The sequence below is a fragment of the Sycon ciliatum genome, chromosome 3 (assembly GCF_964019385.1).
Source record: "Sycon ciliatum chromosome 3, ocSycCili1.1, whole genome shotgun sequence".
NCBI classification, from domain to species: Eukaryota; Metazoa; Porifera; class Calcarea; order Leucosolenida; family Sycettidae; genus Sycon; species Sycon ciliatum.
The window spans coordinates 8,052,745-8,076,135 of record NC_088645.1 but is presented as its reverse complement, the minus strand read 5'-3'; the positions used below and the strand labels follow the sequence as shown (position 1 = coordinate 8,076,135).

The following is a 23,391-nucleotide window of genomic DNA, read 5'->3' as shown; positions in this document are numbered from 1 at the left end:
TTCAGGCTAAGGTTCGGTATAGCCACATCAATATGGAGAAGAAAAAAAACAGCGGAACAACGAATAAAGAATTTGAGATTTGGGCACAAAACAGTCAGCATGCACAAAACAGTCAGCATACAGAAACTCCAATACAATGCGAAAGTCCACATATCATAAGTACTACTGTCTTATTCAATTTGAGATTCGGGTACACAGTCGTCAGTGTACAGAAGATCACATACAGCGCGAACGTCTACATAAGTGCTACTTGTTCGTATCGATTCTAAAAGAACGCCTACGTCTGTACATATACATTGGGATCATTTTCCTGCTTAGACAAACCAACACTATTGCAGCCTGCGTGATGATAGTTAAAAAGCAAGAATGCAACGACGTCAACATGGCGCACAACAATGTGAAAAAGGGGTCGAAAGAAATAAAGACGCCATCTATCTCTTGTCTCTTTCACATTTTCTCTTAGATTTCATTCGAGTAACACATAGAATTGTCTCTGATCACACGACCCATGCCAATAAGAACAAGACAATAAACACAGCGAGTAAATGAACAGAACGGGCATGATGACGCTTCCACGTGCGATAGCAAGCCGGTACTCAGCTTCCAGAACAGGAAAGCGAAAGCAGTCGTAGTCGGCGCGCAACATGAAGGGCACGGCTCTAGCTGGTGGTGGTGGTGGCGGTACTAGTCCGTCTGTTCAGGACTCACAGCGCGGAGAGAACGCACCACAAGTAACACCGCACACACGGCGGCATAGCCGGGCACCAATCACGGCGTCTTCTTTATCTCAAAGGCAAAGACGGTTCGCGGCGTAGTAGCAGGGAGCGCTTGAGTAAAAAAAAAAAAAAATGCGGCTTGCATCTCATGCTCCCATATGCAACGCATAGACATTGTATGATGGTTCAAGATTACGGCAGAGCAATGGGGTGGGGGAATCACATGCATACTATTTCATTGCGCAGAGTGGTGGGGGGAATATTTCCTAAAAAAATTAATACGGCACGCTCGAATGAATAATTCCATTTTGTGGTTTCTATGGCTACATCGTGCTATGCTGGAGTAGGGGTTCTCGTGGTGACGGTGAGAGAGGTGTTGCCACGGCGATGATGATGCAAATGCTGGGTTAGGTTTTGTTATGACGTCGTTGCATTGGGTACGAGTGCACCACGTAATCGCTGCCATCCTTGCTGCTCACGGGACAGAGGGGAAAAAAGGAGAAGAACGGGCACACACATACATGTACATGCACACGTATACAAGCGCACACACGGGCATGCACGCACATGCATGTACACACACGCGCGCGCGCACACACAAACACACACACACATGCGCACAGTCTTGTGTAAATAACGCATTCCAATCCAAAGGACAATACATGTACATGTTCACAGGCAACACCTGGACATAAGCAGCAAGCCATCTGTAAACAACTTGTACTACTATTACCAGTAACTGTAATCCATAGAGATCCATTTCACAACTTATTCCGTTATCGATCAATACAATACATGAAGACATTGTATAGAGAATGCCGTTTGCAGAATGCATGCCAATACACCACACGCATTGTACGGTACACTGCTTCGTTACATGTCTGTTATCAACTTATCACGTTATTCGTCTTTACTGACACAGCAGAAGATGAGTCACAGAATCGGAACAACGCTTCAAGCAGCTTCACTGTAACAACAAATCGGTATCTGGCATCACTGGCCAACACTCAGTTGCTCTGCTATAGCAGATTGCACAGATCAGGGCCGAGGGCCGAGGCAACTCAGATCAGTGGTCGTGCAATGCTAGACCAACAGAGCAGCTGGAAAACACAAAACACTTCCACCAAGATGTGACAAGCCTTCAGTGTGAAGGCATTACGCATGCTTCCTACAGTTGCGCTTGGTGAAACCCGACCTCAAGTGGAAATCTGGCTCCCTCAACTTGCATGGCCTTTGACGCACACATGTACTAGTACAGTGATGTAATCGGAACTGGTCCAGGGCACCAGTTTTACACATTAGGTCGGATTTCAGTGAGCGCAACTGTAGCTACACACGTGTGTGTCAAGTTAGTGTCAGTGTCTGTGAACAGAGGGGAAATCTCACCAGGCAGTGTTTACGGGTCAGACGATTACCTGTTGCTATTGGTTACCAGCCTTTATCTCTGTAAATAATATGCATGTGTGTCAAGAGCAAATGCACATACGCACATACACACGCACACGTGCAAGCGTACACATCGTCAAGAAACAAGAAATGCACAAATAATTTACCTGCTCACACTCACGCGCACACACACACACACACACACACACACACACACACACACACACACACACACACACACACCACACACCTGCTGACCATGCTTCCACAACAAACTAAAATCCGCACGTTTTTCTGCCCGGTCATCAATAATGAGACAGGCGTTAGTTTAAGGAGGAGGGTATTCGCATGCACATGAACATACGTGCCCACATGGACACACAGGCACACACAATGCACGAGGGCACGTCTAAAACGGCATGCCATATGCATTGCACGCAGTTAGACAAAAAACATACATGTAGTGCATAATGCGTTAGAGACTCCATTCATAATACCATCAAACATCCACCCGGAATGCCCATCAACCCACAGCAAGGTACATCCACCCGGAATGCCCATCAACCCACAGCAAGGTACTGATATTCATCTATCAACTCCAGTCATTGGAAAACGCGTATAGTTAGAGCAGGAAAATCGATTAAGAGATTCAATACCGAGGAAGGGGCACACACACACACACGCCCACATTCACACACACACACACACACACACACACACACACACATACGCAGGGGCACGCGTGTACACACACACGCACATACAAGCATGCAAACACACACGGACAGACAGACAGGGAGACAGGCAGATACACACACATGCACACATGCACACACACACACACACACACACACACACACACACACACACACACACACACAGGGTCAAGAGTCTTACTCGTCCTTGAGCCTAGTCCAGTAGAGTTGCGAGGCCACAATGAACATCACCAGCATCACGCCCAGGACAAAGCAGCCGGAAAACGTGAATACTGCTCCATCGCTGCACAACACACAGTGACGAAGAAGATGACAACAAACAACGGGTTAAAGCAAAACAAGACAAGACCAGCACTGTCCACAAGATCAAACAACACGCACACGTTGTGTAGGACATGGGAAACAGGTATACAGAGTACTGCAGGCTATGTGCTAACACAAAACACAACACTGTAAAAGCAGAAATTTTCGGTGGTGTAATATTTTCGGTATTCTCCAAAATCGGCGGTTCGGTGGAGGGAAATTTTCGGTAAACCCGCGTTCCAGGTAAGTGTACTAGTACTATACCGACATCTTCGGTGCGTTTTATTTTTGGACAAATTTCGGCACCGAAGTTACCGAAAATAAAACACCACCGGAAAGTTCTTTCCTTTTACAGTAGTCTTACAGTGTTTTCTTGCAGGCTGACGTCAGAAGATCATTGTAGTCCTGGAGCAGCAGCAGCAGCGCAAATACATACGTACACACATACATGCACATGTACACACACACACACACACACACACACACACACACACACACACACACAGGGCGCGCATGCACCCGGACACACACGCACAGGGCATGCACACACATACACACAGCACACACACGCACACACAAACACACGCGCACACACACAAACACACACGCGCACACAAACACACACAAACACACACGCGCGCACACACACATGCACACACAGAGAATAGGCCGTGGGAGGAAATAACGTTACATCTGGACACTGGGAATGGCTGGTGTACGGCAGTATTTCAATACCAATTGTTCCTGCCATACAGACAATCGTTTCTGAGAGTGTTGAGGCGGCGGCATTGGACCGGGAGTAGTAGATAGAAAGGACGGATACCAACACACCGTTGTCATGTTTGTTCTTACGTGCCAACAAAACACATCTTTGCCACGGTGGAGGATTGGAATACAACTCACATACTGAAAACAATTGCATGAAAGCCTTTGAAAGGTAGAATGTGGCAAGGAATGAGGACCCTACTCAAATACAACACAATTATGCGAAGTGAGTAGTGAGAGTTCTTACGTTGTTGAGGTTAGTGCAGTTGATGTCCTGGTTGAAGAGGTTCACCAGGATGACGTCCACACCGCTAAGACTGTACTGGAGTTCAGTAAGTGTTGTCTGCACAGCGCAGGACGGAGGGAGAGATAGAGAGATAGAGATGCATAGATAGAGAGAGATGAAGAGAGTAAGTTACATTCATAAAGACAGGTAAGTCTAACAAACGAAAACTGAGACCTCTACAACAGGGTTTTTTTTACGCCCGAACGCAGATGCATGAGAGAGAGAGAGAGACGAAAAGAGAGAAAAAAGATAGATATAGTAGAGAGAGAGCGAAACATGTGAGTTACAAGCGTGTTCATGCATGATTTTGAGAGATGAGGAGGAGGGGGGGGGGGGGGGGGGGCAGCAACAGTGATGCCAGCAAGGAGAGGTGGTGTAGGCAGCAGCAGCAGCGGGCATTTCGTCTGGTTTTCTTCCGTAGTGGTGATCGTAGATGTTGGCTTACCGAAGTTGTTTCATACAATTATTTTCTTCATTTGCGTTAACATCCTTCATCTTGGCAAATTGTGTTTTGTTGCCCGTAAAAGGGGCCTATCATCAGCAGTAGCGGCGGGGCTGACAACATCACACAGCTAGCAACATCTTACCAGGGCTTGATCAGTGGAGTTATCGGAAGTGAAATTGCGGTAAGCCTGAACGTCAGCAGTCAGGCTAGCAACCTGAACAATACTGCGATTCAGGTTGTCTCTCGCCGTGTTAAAGTCCTATGTGCACCAGAACATCCACAGAACAAGGCAAACGTACATCACTACCTGAAGTCCTGAATACACATGTCACATTAACTTAATGTGTACACATGTGCATACATGCACACTCACGCACGCACGCACACACACACAGACACACACAGACATGCACACATACATACACGCACACAGACACAGACACCCACACACACGCACACAAGTAAGTAAGTGAAGTGCGTGTTGCTCTCACATTTTCAAACGGATTGCTGCAGTTTCCACAGCGTGTGAAGTAGACCACTTGTTCTGCGATCAGGGTAGAGAACAAACAAACACAGAGCCACGTACGTACATGACTCTTAGCATACGAGTAATAAAACATGCCTGGGGGGGTCCCTGGGGACAGAAGATCAGATTTTTCACCCAACAGGGCACGTTTTAGTGTTCAACAGGCGCTCTGGGCGGACGGACCATCCTGGAGGAAAAGTGGTACACGACCATGGTCAGACTGGTCGTGCCGTGTGTGACGCCCCTGCCTTGCATTGGAATAGAAGCATTAGAGCTGTACATCGACATACCCGCATGACACTCGTGTACCACACGTGCATACAATTAGTACGGCTTCATGGTTCGAAGCGCAGTTCCAAGAAATGTCCAAACATCGGCGGCCTACATGGCAAGTCGCTGGATGCGTCCGGTAATTGTTTGTTTAAAATCTTGTAGGACGCATCACACAGCTTCATAAGTAAAAATTGGCTTGTGAGCAACACTGGCTCACACTCAATCACTGCTTTTCACAACAACAAAAAAGAAGAAGAAAAAAGGTCATTGTTTGGTTATATTTATTTCACTTCACCAAAATGTAGAGGCATAATGCAGTGTGCAGTGGTGTACTGACCTCGTGAGGAATTCGATACGGCCCGGTCGATATAGGCATCTGGATCAACGCAGAAGTCACCGCCAAGCTGCCAAGATATTACAGAGAGAAGAAATGAACAACACACATACATGTAGATTAGTGGGACTACAGGGTTTTACAAGACCTGAACATTCTCTCTCTCTCTCACTGTGCTTGTCAGTCAATTCCGTCTGTCTGTCTGTTATTCTGTCTATCTGCCAGTCTGTTTGTCAGTCTCTCTGTCTGTTTTCCGTCTGTTTGTCTGTCTGTATGTCCGTCTGTCTGTGTGCAACAGTGAACGCCTTGGCTGGACGTGTGATGTAGTACCATCGTATGGATATCAAGCCCTCTTACGGACCAATTGAAAGATTATCTGCAACGGTATCAGACTGGTTGGTTCGCAGTAGCATGGACAACGAGTATATCACTTTTTTATTTTTTTTTACTTACCACACCAACACCGATGAAGACACCGCCGTACAGCCATGCCACAATCAGTGCTATCAGCGTCAAGAAAACATTGCTGTACAGCGAACACGCACACACGTCCACACGTGTACACACACATGAATGCACACACACACATGTACACACACATGCATGTACACACACACACGCATGTATACACACACACACACACGCGCACACACACACGCACACACACACACACACACACACACACACACACACACACACATGAATGCAGACATGCACACGCAGACATGCACGCTCACATTCATACACTCATACACGCACGCACACACACACACACACACACACACACACACACACACACACACACACACACACACACACACACACACACACACACACACACACACACATGGAAACAGACACATGGAAACAGACACATAAAACATATGGAAACACATGCATAGTATTGAAAAGCAAAAAGCACACCAAGAAAAGAGCCGCTACTCTCGAGTTTCGTGCTAACGCACTTGCCAGGCATCTCCATGCATTACACATGCATACACCATTGTAATTCATACAGAACTCTTTCAGGAGCTGGCTGAATTTGGCTCAAAAACCTGATTGTATATGGACCAGAAAATGTTTCGGATCAGCACGTTGGCACATTCTTAAAAACACCCAAAATCTGCACACTCTGGCCGGAATTCCGGATAATTCTAATACAGTAAAACCTGTCTAAGCCGACCGCTCAAGGGACTTTCGAAATGTAGTCCCCGGGTACAGGTGGTCTCCTTATCCAGGGTCATTCAACTGGAAATCACATCGATTGGTCCTAGTTGAAGTGGTCCTCTAGGACAGGTGGTCTCCTTAGCCAGGGTCATTCAACTGGAAATCACATCGATTGGTCCTAGTTGAAGTGGTCCTCTAGGACAGGTGGTCTCCTTAGCCAGGGTCATTCTACTGGTTATAGTGGTCCTCTAGGACAGGTGGTCACCTTAGCCAGGGTCATTCCACTGGTTATAGTGGTCCTCTAGCACAGGTGGTCGCCTTAGCCAGGGTCATTCTACTGGTCATAGTGGTCCTCTAGGACAGGTGGTCACCTTAGCCAGGGTCATTCTACTGGTTATAGTGGTCCTCTAGGACAGGTGGTCGCCTTAGCCAGGGTCATTCTACTGGTTGTAGTGGTCCTCTAGGACAGGTGGTCGCCTTAGCCAGGGTCATTCTACTGGTTAAAGTGGTCCTCTAGGACAGGTGGTCGCCTTAGCCAGGGTCATTCTACTGGTTAAAGTGGTCCTCTAGGACAGGTGGTCACCTTAGCCAGGGTCATTCCACTGGTTGTAGTGGTCCTCTAGGACAGGTGGTCACCTTAGCCAGGGTCATTCTACTGGTTGTAGTGGTCCTCTAGGACAGGTGGTCACCTTAGCCAGGGTCATTCTACTGGTTATAGTGGTCCTCTAGCACAGGTGGTCACCTTAGCCAGGGTCATTTTACTGGTTATAGTGGACCTCTAGGACAGGTGGTCGCCTTATCAGAGTGGTCGCCTTGACAGGTTTACTGTATAGACGATGAGGAAACTTTGATGTGGACAATAAAATAACTGATAGGCATCTCATTTTAAGGATACAGTACTGCCGGGTAGCGCCGAAGAACGAACAGGCTAGGATTTCACTAGTCCATTTCAAAAATATAGACGCATGGTATTTTTGAAATATTTCAAATTTGGCTGGAGCTTTTTGAGATTTTTTTCGGAATATTGCTCAGGTCCTTCCTGCAGTTACTCTCATATCGATTTTTAAGCGATCGGATAGCAAACGCCCAATTTCGAATTTTTTATGCACAAAGTGATCACAGCTTTTATGTGGTATAGATGCTGGCCTAACGGTTTTTTTTTAAATCACGCGTCTATATTTTTGAAACGCACTGTAAGCACAGCATACCAATGTATACACGGTGATTCAACTGTGCGTAGACTGCAGTACATGAACACGAGAACCGTCTAGGCTAGAAGGCTGATCCCCCAGTTCTTCGGCGACCAACAGTACTGTATTGAGGTATGTAGCGTATAGCTGGGACTGAACATCATCACTCACAATTGTAGCATGCAGACAGACTTGCAGAAGACGCACAGAACGGCTAACAAGAGAATACCAAGAACGTAGCACAGCACGCCAATCGTCGACCTCCACCTGCAAATGAAACAGCGTAAATAGACGCACATGCAAACACACACATACGCACACACATGTGCACATATGCACACAAACACACACACACACACACACACACACACACACACACACACACACACACACACACACACATGTGCATGTACGCCACACACATGTGCATGTACGCCACACAGATGTGCACACTCAAACACACATACACAGTTACTGAGTATAAACAAACAAGAACTGCCGTGAAAAGTGAAATCCAGGCTAATGTCCGCGACGGTGCTAAAGGCTTCGCAAAACCATGTATGAGGTGATGAAAAAACCTGTTTGCAGAGCTGCAAGTGCACATCCGCCTTTCAGTTGCCACAGCTGTAAATAGGGCAAGTATAACAACTAATTACACTCTCTTTGTAGCCAATTTCCCTGACGAAAGTGTGTGTGTGTGTGTAAGTGTGTGTTGGTTCGTGTGTGTGTGTGTGTGTGTGCGTGTGCGTGAATTGCATGATGAGAATACTATGCAGTGTCCCATGTATGTATAACCTCTCCAGCTCTGTTGTTCCGCGAATCGTCGTCACACTGCTCACCTGTAGTCCTCGTATTTTTTCAGGTCGTCGGCATACTTGGCCACGTTCGGTACGCTTTCCAGAGAGCTGCTGATCTCACGGGACTGATCGGCTGCCGAGTTCACCTGTATCACGTAGTACAGAGAACATAGGAGATTGATCGAATCAACAGTACATAGCCCCCAGTAGTGTGCAAGTCCAGCTTAAAGGGGTCTGCGACGGCAGAACTATACATCACGCGACGAACCCGCACACATTATTCGCACCCTGTGCATGATAGATGCAGGGTTGCACGCAGCCCTGCTTTGGGTTCAACTCTCTTGTGGTCACTTTGCACTGTTTGCCAGCGTAAACTTTTGAACAATATCACGTGATGTGAAGTTCTGCGGTCGCAGCACTGTATAGAGATTGTGCAGGCAGTTGCACACTCTTGGGGTTACTAGGATAATATAATCTTGATCGAATCCAGTGTTAGTAGAACTAACAATCAACTGACCCAGCTTTTCGGGAGTGAAATGCCGTGAAACATAACGTATCATTCTTTCTCACTGTGGCCTTACCTGACCTCTAGCTTGGCTAGCCTGATTAACGTAATTTGTCTTTTGCGGATCTGGTACAGACGAGTTGCCTATTTCCAGCTGCAAGCGGTAAAGCAGCCGTGATTGCCCTGTCAAGTTAGTTGTGATGAGATTGACCTATGCACACAGACAGACACGAACACACACACACACACACACACACACACACACACACACACACGCAGACATGCACACAGACACACAGACACACAGACAGACATTATTATATGACGATGTATGCACGGACACCCCACGTACACATATGCACGCACACATATATGCATACATGCACACATACATACACACACACACACGAATGCACGCACACAAATACACACACACGCACGGACACGCATGCACGCACGCATACACGCACACTCGGCAAGGTAAATCTTCTATGTTTTCCGGCTCATTTTTCATACCCAATTCAGTGAGCCAGAAATCGAAGCGATAGGAACAAGTTTAGAGAATAGTGTAACGTCCCTAGCACAAGTTACCATGCCAACATGTTAGGCAGCAGATTAGAGTTTTAGCTGAAACGACATGCACGGCTGTATGGCGTGAGGACACAGCCTGTTGGGGCGGTGTAGCAAGAAGAACCCACGTGTGTGTGTGTGTGTGTGTGTGTGTGTGTGTGTGTGTGTGTGTGTGTGTGTGTGTGTGTGTGTGTGTGTGCAGGCTAATCGGCAGGGCAGTGTCCTGGAAAGACAGGGGGCACTGGGTTCGAATCCCGCGCGTGGATCCTTCTTTTTACAACTTGTGGAGCCGTTTCAGGAGCTGCGTTACTCTCCAGTGCAGGGGTGACCGGGATCTATATACCATAGCCGCCGGGAAGAGCTGGTCAGATCTCTATAATCATACCCTGGTGTTTGCAGATGACACCGTGCCGTTGGCAGACTTGACTGAGCTCGCTACTCCCAACATGCCGTCCCGCGTGAACTCGTTCCCATAGTAGCCCAGAACCAAGCCACCGCTGTAGACAGACAGACAGACAGACACACACACACACATACGGTTTACGTGGTCTGTCCGTATCACTGGGATTGTCGACAGCATGGCTAACATGTCAGTCCCAATGCCTTGACGTAGCCATGCACAAGAGCCAATATACGGTACTCGATCGTCATGTATACATTCACCCAAATATAGAAGACAAACCAGGTTCACTATCCATATCATGTTGGCAGGATTTAGTGGTGGCAAGGTGGTGGTCAACTCCTTATATGGGTGAAGTTTATACAGTCATGCAACTATCAAATGCCCTCAAAAGACCCTGGTGTGTTAGATGTTGCTCCCACTTGTACTCGCACTTACAGGCAAAGCAAAACGCAGATGAGGAGGAATACGGGATTGCAGCCTTTTGACTTTCCTGGTGGCGCCTCCTTGTTACAACAGCATGCCCTGACACACAGGTAGATGCAGGCAAACGCCATCAAGATGAAGCCGATGACCAGGAAGAGACCGGCGCTGAAGAAGACGCCCTGCAGCAGTAGAGATCCATGTGCCCACATAGCAGCACAGCAACCAGCACCAGCACCAGCACCATCAACAGCACCAACAGCAGCAGTAGCAGCACCGCCGCCAGCACCACCGAGCCCACCGCCACCAACGAACCCACCACCAAAGTCACACACACACACACACACACACACACACACACACAACCAAAAATATTATAGACACGCTCCGAAGTATATTCGTAAACACTACATGCTACAAAGTATCGTTTTTCACAGATTTATGATGTTCCCATACCATGAACACAGCTGCGACACAAACGCCCCCCCCCCCCCCCCCCACACACACACACATGCAAACACACACACACACACACACCATGTACCATGTACCATGTATACGCCCGTCGCAAGAGAAGCACGCAAATCTGCAAACGCACTGGATGTGCACCCACAGATTTTCTCTTATAGCAACGATAGCGAACAAGATCTGAATGAGACAGATCGAGACTTGCGCCAGATAACTGTTTAATCCACACAACTGGCGAAGCCATGTGAATCGACCACCAATGCACACCTGGTCTACACCACACGGAGTACATCGGTATAAAACGGCCAAGACAGATAACTGTCACACACACACACACACACGCACACGCACACGCACACACACACACACACACACACACACACACACACACACACACACAGATAGACAGACATCAGCCATGCTGAGACATCAGGCAGACCATGTCCGTCTGACAGCGCTGGAAACATTCTCTTCTTCCGGAGAGATAGAGTTGCAGTGTCGCTCTGATATCAACACAGGCAGATCTGATGCTGTGCTAATAATGCTAGCAATGACTGACAACACTGCAACATGTGCTGGCATTGTACCACTCAACACAATGATACATGGACAGAGGCACTACCACTGGGGCCTGGCAGTGTCACTGAAACCAGTCACTATAGAGTTGTGTCAAGCCATGTTTAGACAGGGGACAACGGGGTACTCAGTCCTATACGTCAAAACCAACTACAATTGTGTACAAGTACTTCCACAGTGTAGTGTATCTGGTTGTGCAGCACAGCCGCAATGGGTGCACAGACATGGAGGTTTCCCCGAAACTTCCCCCACATGGTGGCCACTTAGCCCGCTAAGAGGTAGGTAATACAACACAGACCAGAGTGAAGAGGATCTACTCAGAGGAGCTACACTAACCACAACAGTACACCACCGAGTACACAATACTATACAATCATCTAGGCAATACATCTGCTCAGTACTGTATACGGTACACAATACCATATAGGGTACACAATGCAAGTGGTGTTCACAGCTTTGTCATGTGGCCAAATTTGTGCTGTCCAGCTGCACAGCAAACAGCCAATGGTCACAGCCAGCCCAGACCACACCAGACCGGAAAAAATACATCACAAGTTGCGGCGGAGAGAAGTAAGCGGGCTGAGGTTTGCATTGCCACCAGTGCAGCAGCAGACTGTGTGTGTATGCCGGCGGGGGCATGAATGGCTGCAATAACCCAAACGCACAATAAGCTCTGCCCTGTCCAGAGGAGCCATGCTCTCCTCCTGAACTGCCCCCAGAGGAGCTGAACCACTAGCGACATCGCAAGCCCTGAATACGATACCAGCACAACACAACACTGCCACAAACTCTGCAGCACTGCTGGCGTGCACTGTCAGAACACTGTCTTAGAGCCCCCGCACAACACAGGACCGGTTGCACCCAGTTCATTTCATTGCAGTTGACAGGCAGTGGGCCCACACGCACACCCACGCGCACACACATACACACACACACACACACACACACACACACACACACACACACACACACACACACACACACACTGATTGCATTCACGTCCACGAGCTTTTAAAACATCTTTTTTATAATATAAATACGGGAAATCTGTATAAAAAGCGGCGAGGCGACAACAATTTCAGGATAGCGATCAACAGGACCAGATGAATCGACATTTCATAACGGCTTTACTGTACAGGAAACATGTGTTTGCCAGTTCCTGGCCATGGCAACACAACGACTAGTATGCCATTTATTATTGGGGCAAAAAAGCTTTACCCGAGAAAGTACAACCCGGGAATGTTTTTTGTTTTGTTTTCGGTGAGAAAGTGCAAGACGCTAACAGGAAACATTGTGTCAAGTGTGAAAAACGCGGGGTATCGCCTGTGTTGCACAAGTCAACATTCTCGTCCCGATATCCATACTCTAACAGGAAGCAGGGCAGCGCGTCAGGGCGCTAAGGAATCTTGCCGTGTATGGGATGAATCTGATTATGACACGCAGAGACAGAAATCCCGGTGACGATGTGAGCTGTGTTGCCGGTCGGCCGCACAGCATACTAGTCGGTTCCCACGCTCCAATGCAAAGTGCTCGGCGTTGCCATGGTAATATCTGCGCCGGCTACAGATCCATCATGGCTTTCGACCGTGCGTGTCAATTCGGCCACTAACTTTCACGCACACCCCCCGCATGCACGCACCCCCCCCCCCCCCCCGCCCCACACACACACAAGTGCACGCGCAGGCCGTTTTCGGCTTTGCCGTAGCCAGAAGATTGCCCTCCTTACATCTTGATGGTTTGGTCTTTGGAGAATATACCGTTTCATGCATCTTCCGCATCTTATATACGCGAAGTATCCCTGATATTCGACTTTTGATTTCCTTGAAGTGACGACCTTGGAGAACACGATACACACTATCCGACCATGATTAGACCATAACTCCTGCCCCCCCCCCCCCCCCCCAATAAACAGGTGGCAGCGATACCCTAGGACTACAGCCGAGCTGTGCACATCAGCAACATAGCCGCACTTCTCCTTCGAAATCATAGGGCTGCTGTAGCCAACCTTGATAGCCCAAACGGCTATCACAACAAGGTGTTCTAACAATAAACGTTTTCCCTGGAATCTCTTTCAAACGCTGCAGGACACACAATTATTATCATCACAGGACCCACCCGCGATTTTTCATTGGTCCGGCCCTGCCATAGCCCGTTCATACATTTGTGTATGAAGTGGCAGGTACACATGGCCTCCATAGCAACACTCACTGCAGGACCGGCGGAAGCAGTTTTCGATTGGTCCGGCAATACCCTAGCCTTTCATACAGTTTGTGTATGATATGGAGGGTATACACATGACCTCCTCAGCAGTAAACACACATGCTGATGGCCAAACAGTTGGTCCGGCCATGGCCTGGTCAACCGGACCGGTTCCACCACCCCAGTATTGCCAGCACTCCTCTCCCCCAGTACAGTCTCGGACGTACATGTACGCTCAGACACCTCTAAGGGGCCATCCGTAAACACCGATATTTATTTAGAAACGAAAACTAGTCGTTTCTCTTCAACCCCCCTCCCCCCTCCCTCAGAAACGAACATAATTATACAAACGATGCATAGTATCGATATTTTTTCTTTTCTTTTCTGGACGTGCCCACACATACAAACTGTGCATCGATATTTTTCGAGAAACGAACAGGCGCTAAACCCCCTCCCTCCTAAACGACTAGTTTTCGTTTCTAAATAAATATCTATATTTACGGATGGCCCCTAATAAAGGTTATAAACATGTACTGCCACCACAGATGCCGCACAGTCCTGCACTTACACAGACGGGCGTGCGTGCGCACACACAGATGCATGCACACACACACACACACACACACACACACACACACACACACACACACACACACACACACACACACTCTCTCTCTCTCTCTCTCTCTCTCTCTCTCTCTCTCTCTCTCTCTCTCTCTCTCTCGCACGCTATGTGCATGATGCCAGCACAATGCAATGCCATAGCTGGTACACTCAGATCTCTCTTCACGGGCCAGACCCCCAAGTTACGGGCACCTCGGTCCACGGGGCGCCTTGTTGGTGAATTCAAGCGGAAATATTACTTCTCTTTCGCCAATTGCTGTGGAAAGACTGACCTGATATGCCAGATCGCTGGCTCTTCCCCATGGAAACATATGCGATTCATGATTACGGCCATTTCGAGTTACAAAAGGGATGTACAAAACTGAGAGATATGAGCGTACAGTGCCATAACAATCCTCCACACAATGTCAGTCACTGTCACGCGCTTGACACATAATAATCATTATCAATCACTGCCATTCAACAGGCAACAGAGTAGCTATGGCATGTGAATTGCTGTTATTCCCTGTGCTGTAAACTGACTTCCACGACACACAATGCTTTCCTGCCAGGGACAGCCTCCAAGTCCAAGCTAAACCCCCCCTTCATACACTCATGTCGAACTAAACGTCATAGTTTTTCCGGATACATGTACATAATACAACACACACGGAACGAAGGGGACATTCACACGCGGACTGCGTGGACCGTAAATGGCAAACTGGGACGGATCGGCTCAGAAACATCATGATATGAGGTCACCACGTGCAGGCACTGTACGTGTCGTTCTTGCATACAAGGCAATCAACTACACGAGCAGCTATTTTTGGAGGAAACACACTGCCAACGATTTTCTTTCGCAACAGTACAGCACAATGCAACAGTCAATACAATGCCAATGGAGGAAGAGCCGAATCTACTGGTACAAAGCAGTCAGTTACGATTTACCAACACCCATTCGGGGAGAACGGCACAACACCACATTATAGTACACAGCAAAGACGGGTGGCTCAGGCAAACAAGTAGTTAGTTGAAACAACCGCAGCCACACAGCATCTAGCAGATAGCAGCGGTGTTCTCTGCTGGTATCAACGTCCGTGTACAACTACAAGCTTCGTGCAGCCGACCCACGAGAACGGCTCACTTGACGACAATCACTTCCATCGGAGATGCTGTGCCCTTTCCCACCGACAGTTTCCGATCGACTGTCATCGCTTTACTCTGAGTGCAGCCATTTCACCAGCAATTAACTGCATCGCGGCATTTGCACCGGCCCCGCAGGTCCTCTCAAACGGGAACCCATTGAGAGTTGCCAGAACTGCACGCGAGAGTCTAAGAATTGCCCTTGTACACAGATCTACTTGCGCATTGTATTGCAACATTGAAGCACATGTCACTAGTCCGGGGTGGATAATACGCAGATAGTCCAATGCATTTGAACTGACGGAGGGAACAAGTCAAGATAGTAATTTCACCGGTACCATGCACACCTACACCACAAAATTAATAAAATATTCAACACACAATGTACACACACACACACACACACACACACACACACGCACACACACATACGTGCGCGCGCGCGCACAGCAACACACTGGCGTGCCGGTCCGCCCCGTGCTTCGCAGAAAAACCGAAAGAAATCGCCTTGTTCGTGAAGGCTAACACCACAACCCAGCTGTCGTTACGAACTGTGACACGCTCACAATCTCAGTGAGTCAAAGGGCCAGGGAGAGGAAGCTGAAAGGCAGAGCGCAGAAGACAACATTCACCTGAACGCCACCCTGTAGTACTGCTTATAGAATGGCTCTGCCGCCGGTGACCAGAACCAAAGTGACGGAACGCAAGAGCACTGTGACACCACTATCACCAGAAATTTGTAAACACAATCAAAATGATTGCTGGTGTTACTGGCGAAGGAGCATTTCGAGTGTTGCACAAATCACCATATCACTTTCAAGGACCTGCGAACAGCACTTTCCCAGAAGCGAGGGGGAAGAGAGCGACCGGCACAGGAGCGAGGAGGTACAAACACCCGTGTCTTCATGTCTAGCCAGGTCGGGATATGACGTGAAACTAGACTTTTTTTACACGCAACAGCAGCACACTCTACGATTACAAACTCACCTCGTAGTAGGAGAGTTCAGTGGGGTCAAACTCATCGCTGACAGTTTTCAAGTTGCGATTCTTGTGCGGAAAGCCGTGCAGCTCCTTCGCCAAGCTGGACACCATATAGCCGACCGTTCCACAGGTCGCCATGACTGTTGGCGGAGGATATCACCACGAGAGACAGCTGATCACGATTCCTTTTACTCCTGCCAGTTGAGTTGGCCTCCGATACAGCGTACACAGAACACACTGGTGCAGGAAGGGAGAATGAACCTGTACAGCTTGAACAGAACGTGCTCGACCCAAATCGCAACTCCAAAAGAAAACTAACTTCTACACTGCTATGCGACAAGCAAGCACCAACGCCAACACTGGCAACAGGCACAGTCTGCAGGTCAATGAAGTTTTTGAAGTCGAGTCCACGCGCGCTGTACTGTAGTACAGTCTGTGTATTAGTAGGAGGCTCGAGGGTGGATAGCTAGCTGTGGCGGGGACGCAGCTGACCGACTGTAGAGTGAAGACTAGTAATACAAGTGACACTGACAGACTGCATGCATAGCAGGTCCACACTGGACAGAGTTCAGCTCCGAGCCTCCGACTGGGTCCCTGATCTGATCTGTGCTGCTGATGAGTCGGATGTAGATCTAGACAGTAGATCTACTCAGCAGCTAGCAGTAGACCTGGTAGACTGGTCGCAGGCTTTTTTTCTGTAGTGTATCTGAGCCGAGTCTACACTCACAGTAGTAGTGCACTGTCGACCTGATCTGAGCTGACAGGCTGACACGTACACGTACACACACGCACGCGCACGAGTACATATACACACGACGTGACGTACAACTGGATTTTTGGCGTTATCATGGACATGGCTGATTGTATCCGCCAGAACGGCTGGCACAGACTCACTGGCATCCGGCAGTGCTCTAGCTAGCTAGCTGGCCTTGTATTTTGTAAGTAACAATAGCCTGCCGTAGATCTACTGTCGACCATGGTCGACGTCGCCTGCACTTCCTTGGCAAAAGTTTGCGCTACATCAGTGGGTTCCCCCTTTTCTCGCCTTGCTCCCTCAAGTCATCAAGAGTAGATAAACTACAAGAGTAGATACAAAGCCTCAAACTTACTTGAGTCAAAGGGGCTATACCCTGCCCCTGAAAGACTACCGGTAGTACTGCATGGCCAGAACAAAAAGCAGTAGGAGCCGGATAAAGCGGAGGCGGAGGTCCCTACTGACCCCAGGCTGCGAGAAGAGCTACGAGTACAAGAGTGCAAGAGGTCAGGACAGTACAGTACAGTCAGTCCGTACAGGTCAGTGAGTAAAAATGCATGCATCTTCCGCCTAGCTAGCGCGCCTAGCGCCTAGCGCCTGTAGCTCTACTGATATTATATTTTTTAATGTTGCGACCAGGCATGCAGCAGCAGGGCCAGGGAGCTCCGGAGCTGGAGTAGAAACATTGTGGCTTTTTTTTATTTTGCTCCGGCCATTCCATGATGGGATATCGGGGCAGGGCCGATTATGACACTGACCCTGACTGGGCAGTCGATATCGCTTGCCTGGGTCGCGCCGGCCTAGCCTGGCGCCGGCGTGCTGGCCCTGCTCGGGCACCCGCGTAGATCTGTTGTTGTTGTTGTAGAAGTTTATTTAACGTCGCACCACAAACAGGCGATTTCGCCTCCTTTGATACAGATCTACCCCGGTGCACTAAGTGGGTGGAACACTTACTGACTTAGATTAGAACAGGTCAAGTCAAGGCGGCACTTGGCCCTCCTGGGCCTGGCTGCGCTGCTGTGCTGCCTGCTGGGGTCACCGTTGTCACTGGTCTGCACTGGATGGAGCAGGTCAAGCCTCAACTCAAAAAGGCTGAGGCGGAGCAGTTTGACCATATTTGACCCCGTACATGTACAATCATGTAGATGTAGACCTCTACAAGACTGTAACATAGTCATGACTCGTGTACATGTAGGTCCACACTTTCAATTTCGCTCAATCGTAATTTTTCTACTCTTTGATGACACGCTCACTCACTGACCCGGTAGTATGTGAGGCAAGTCTCAGAAACTGCTCAGAAAAGAAGATGCCTTCCACCCCCCCCCCCCCCCCCCCCGTGTCGAAGAGGTTTTGTCTCCCCCCCCCCCCCCTGTCGAAAAGGTTTTCTCGGCGTGGTTGGCTAGGGATGGGTTCACTGAGTTGCCTCGACGATGTTGGCAGTCCAGGAACCGTGCGACAACCTCGCTACAGGGCCTTTTCTGCTCGACAATTGTCGCGTGAATATGCAGTATTTGCAGGATTTAAAGCCGCAACCCCTGCCGATTTACTAAAACACTTGTATTTGTCTTGAACCAGACACGAGAAGGAGAAGCATCGCAGCTACAAAGCACGAGTTTTGCACATCGAGCATGCGTCATTTGTCCCCATCGTCCTCAGCCTTGCACTGGCGGGCAAGGCAAAGCAGCGAAGGCTCTCTACAGCAGGGTTGCGTCAATGATATCGGAGAAGACAGGAGAGTCTTTCTGATCAGTGATTGCCTTTCTTCGAGTGAGGTTGGGCTTTGCTCGCGTCCGAGCAGCTGCCGCTGCCATTCGTGGTCATCGATGTCCAGCCTCTTCCTCTGCCGTTGATCAGAACCGGTTAGCAGCTTTTAATGACAGTCCATTGCAATAGGGTCCGCTGGCCTAGTTGGATACCAACAACAGACAGAATTGAAACTTTCATTTCAACCCCCCCCCCAGGGAAGAGTTGAAATCGACCCGGGGCGAAATTTCAACCCGGGTCAAGCGCAATGCGTCATGTAAACGCGCCATTCATTTTGTGTACAAGGCGGGTTGAAATCTGACCCGGGTCGAACTCAACCCGGGTTGAAACTTCTCATGCAAACACAGCCTAAGGCACTGTCCAACTTTGCCGGCGGTCCCTTTCGATATTTTACCGTATGATTTGTTACGACTGCACTGGTTCACACAATCGCACTGCGCCGGGAGAGGTTGCAAGAGGCCCACTCCCGGTGACTCCCAGCGCGTACCGGCGATATGTGAACCAACCCTAAGGCACTATTCAAGAGAGGGCTCTAATCGAGCGAGAACGGTACTGGTATGCCGTCAAAAGTCCACTTCCAGAATCCTGTATGGATACGTGAATACTTTCGTGCGAAATTTCCTGTGCAGTGCTATTCAAACCAGGCACGAGATACGCACAGACGTACGGTAGTACGATTTCTCGATTTCAACCCTCCCCTTGGAGAGGAATTTCAACCTGGGTCGAGCGCAATGTGTCATGTGAACGCGCCAGTCAATCTGTGTTCATGGCGGGTTGAAACTTGACCCGGGTCGACCTCAACCCGGTTTGAAACGCCTCATGTAAACACAGCCTGCGTTTGAATTGGTGCCCTTCAATTGGAGCCCTTCATGCACATGCAATGTATGTGTAGCCATGTGTACATGTATGTGTACGTGTGCATGCCATATCGCTTGTAGCGATGCATCGGGCGTAGCGATGAAGAACGCTGAAAACAAAAGCCGTACGCTATAGCCGATACTGACTGTACTAGGATAAACACAAGTGCTGCCTGGAAGTGGTGTCCCTCCCCCCCCCCCCGCTCTCCCCGCACAATTAACCTAAGGTCCACAGTGAATCACAATACACATGATTCAGGGCCGGTGCCACTGGTATGGCTGGTACGGCCGTGGCTGTACCAGTGTGTCAATTCCAGATTTCACAGATGTCCAGTGTATGATCAATTATTGTGTGGATGTACAAATAGGTTATCCTTGCTAGAGTCTCTCACCCCTAAACTGTCCATCATGTCCCGTAAGGACTACTGGACTAACTGAATACAGTCAACTTCGCTTATAACGACACTCGGCGGGGCATCAAAAAGGTGTCCTTATTCGTGAAGTGTCGTTATACCCGAAGTCTCATTACCGTATTTTTCCGGTTATAAGTCGACCTTTTATGACTGAAAATAGCAGGAGAAAAGGTGGGGGTCGACTTACAACCGGGATTCGACTTATAACCGGGAATTATCGGTATCTTCCAAAAGTGACCTGCAATGAGTACACGAGTGCACCATGTGTATGCATTTTTGCCAAGTCTATTTGCCTTTTTCAAGGATAGGGATGTTTCAGAATCCAATGAGGAGTGTTTATGTGATTTGTTCATGTGTTAGTAGCAGGGAGCGGTTAGCAGTGCTTCGTTAGGCAAACACTTTAAAAACATAATTAAGACCTCCGGATACGGGGGGTCGACCTATAACCGGGGTCGACTTATAACCGGTAAAATACGGTATATGTATTGCAGTGGGATGGGACTTTGCTCTGGGCATGGAAATTCTGTCGTTATTTGCAAATTGTCGTTTTTACCCGCAGTCGTTATAAGCGACGTTGACTGTACATGCATATAATGTGCATGTACAGTCAACGTCGCTAATAGTACAATGCAATGTCGTTGCATTGTACCTGTTGCTAGCGACATCTGTAGCTGGAACAACCAGATGTGATGCCATCACATCTGGTTGTTCCAGCTACACATGTCGCTAGCAATCATGCCGCACACAGCTAGCTACAGTCGAGATGAATCCGCCCACGACACTGAAATAGGGCATGCGGAAATTATCTGCCCTGCAGCCGACCCGGGGGCCGTACCACACCTTGGGAGCTGGCCCTGGGCCTGTGATTGTATACACACGCAACAGAGGCGAAAGGCTGTGTTACTGCAGCTGTAACTTTAAGGGTGCGTTTTTATATTCTCTAGCTTCTCGGAGAAGAAGAAAACAGAGGTCGAAGAAACTGGTATGATCTAAGAACGGGTCTCGAAGAATTCGGAGATGTTTTGCACATGTCAAGCAATATGAAGCGCCAAAGGGGCCGCAATCTTGAGTGCCACGCATGTAGTATGCACTGTGCATTATATGTGAAAAGGGAAATGCGTACAATCATGATCAACACGTGGCTTTTAGCCTAGTTCGCATGCGCTGATCCCAAACCGCGGGAATCTCCAAGTTTCAACCACCTCTGAAGCTTTGAAAGCTTTGCTGTCCCTCCAGGAACTTGCGATTCCGCGGCCGCGTTATTTTCCGCGATTTGAACAAAAGTCCGTGATGTCCGCGATATTTGAAAAATCATCCGCAATATTGTAGAAAACTGTCCTTGTTACTTGAAAAGCACCGCTATATTTCGAAAAGCAACCGCGGTATTCGAGTTTTTCTTTGATGTTGTTTAGTTCTTCAAGCTCGTCAGTAGTTTACTTGTGAGATCGACACCAGAATGGAGAAGTTTCTGGGCAAATCAGCGGCTGACAAGTCACAAAATAAGGCTCGCGTCAAGTGTTGTCCGAGGATGGAGGAAAGCTGTCTTGCAAGCTCCTGTCAGGCAGTCGAACACAGACAGAGAGCGCAGCACACGTTCTGTTTTGTCATGCATGATTTATGCTGTACGACTCGTACATCGTACAGCACTACAGTACAAGTACCAAAATCGGCCGCAATTTCCGCAATTTTACCACAATAATCCCGCAATATTTGACAAAATCCGCAATATTCCCCGGAATTTGTGGCATTTTACCACAATAATCCCGCAATATTTGACAAAATCCGCAATTTGTGGCATTTTACCTCGCAACTTTTTCCGCGATATTTCCAAAATGTCTCAGCAAGTTTCTGGAGGGACAGGCTTTGGAGAGCCTCCTAAAAATCGGAGAGGATATAAGAACAGCTGTCAAACTTTTCGGAGAGTTTCCAACTTTTCCGAGAGGATTTAAGAACGCACCCTTAGCATTTCAGGCTGGACGTTCTTGGGCTAAATGTTCTTCAGCGAGCGACTCCACTGTACACTCATACCTCGGTTATCCGGACTTCGAAGTTACGGGCACTTCGGTCTACCGGGCACTATTTGGGCGAGTTTCAGGGGAAATATTACTACTCTTTTGTCACTTTTCGTAGAAATATTGACGTCATATGCCATATCGATGGCCTTTTCCCCATCAAGATGTATATGATTCGGAGTTACGGGCACCCTCGAAGTTACGGGCAGTGTCCGGTCCCGAAGCGCCCGGATAAGAGAGGTATGAGTGTATTTGGCCCCCGGCGTAAGATGGATGTGGACATGGGATTTCGGCCCGGTTTCGACCCCTGAATACCAGTAATATGATGATGGGATATTATATGCATCAATTTCCCGCCATTAGGTTTTGCGGGGCAAGTCCACTACAACCGTACACACTGTCATACCAACTCTGCATAAAAAGGTCATAAACTTTGTACGGTCATACTCATAAATGTACTAGAATGGGTTGTACCTGCCAAAAATGGGGCAACTTGCCCCACAAAAAGGTGACGGCCATCTTCAATGCATAACTCCCATTGGGCTTCTTGCACTGCCTGTAGTGCCACACAGCAAAGGTGCTTGGACTTTTCGGTCTTGAGCTCTCAGGAGATTCTTTTTCCTTCTGAAGCGCTCACTCAAATTATCTCGGGGGAGCTCACAATGGACAGGGTTGTCTGCCAAGCACCTCCACTGTGCAACGCCATAGGCGTCGGCCCCAATGCCTTTTAAAACTGGTCTATTCATATGTACCAGGGATATTTTACGACTCCCTGGTATGTACAAACCTGCAAACTGGGCTACAAACCACAGGGAAAGC

General features: G+C 48.5%; 1 protein-coding gene across 3 annotated transcripts; it reads right to left on the bottom strand.

Moving 5' to 3' along the window:
* Nucleotides 1-17,372, bottom strand: LOC135811317 (protein tweety homolog 1-like). 3 transcript variants are annotated; one of them, XM_065324539.1, is made up of 15 exons: nt 16,779-17,371; nt 10,818-10,984; nt 10,365-10,476; nt 9,486-9,620; nt 8,947-9,050; nt 8,279-8,374; nt 6,204-6,276; nt 5,754-5,820; nt 5,109-5,161; nt 4,760-4,876; nt 4,134-4,229; nt 3,486-3,526; nt 3,000-3,101; nt 2,132-2,160; nt 1-1,187 (listed from the first exon to the last, which is right to left on the bottom strand). In XM_065324539.1, the coding sequence occupies exons 1-14, from the start codon at nt 16,908-16,910 to the stop codon at nt 2,145-2,147; spliced, it is 1,311 nt and encodes a 436-aa protein (XP_065180611.1). In that variant the 5' UTR covers nt 16,911-17,371; the 3' UTR covers nt 1-1,187; nt 2,132-2,144. The 3 variants fall into 3 exon arrangements, with proteins under 3 accessions (XP_065180611.1, XP_065180610.1, XP_065180609.1); XM_065324538.1 differs by having other exon boundaries at nt 2,103-2,160; nt 16,779-17,369; XM_065324537.1 differs by lacking the exon at nt 2,132-2,160 and having other exon boundaries at nt 16,779-17,372.
* Between the last annotated feature and the right edge of the window lie 6,019 nt (nt 17,373-23,391).

Coding starts and splice junctions, on each gene's coding strand:
- LOC135811317 (XM_065324537.1), bottom strand. CDS start 16,910: ATGGCGACCTGTGGAACGGTCGGCTATATGGTGTCCAGCTTGGCGAAG. Junction 4,877..5,108: donor GCAGCAATCCGTTTGAAAAT/GTGAGAGCAACA, acceptor TGGTGCACATAG/GACTTTAACACGGCGAGAGA. Junction 4,230..4,759: donor ACTCCACTGATCAAGCCCTG/GTAAGATGTTGC, acceptor TGCGCTGTGCAG/ACAACACTTACTGAACTCCA.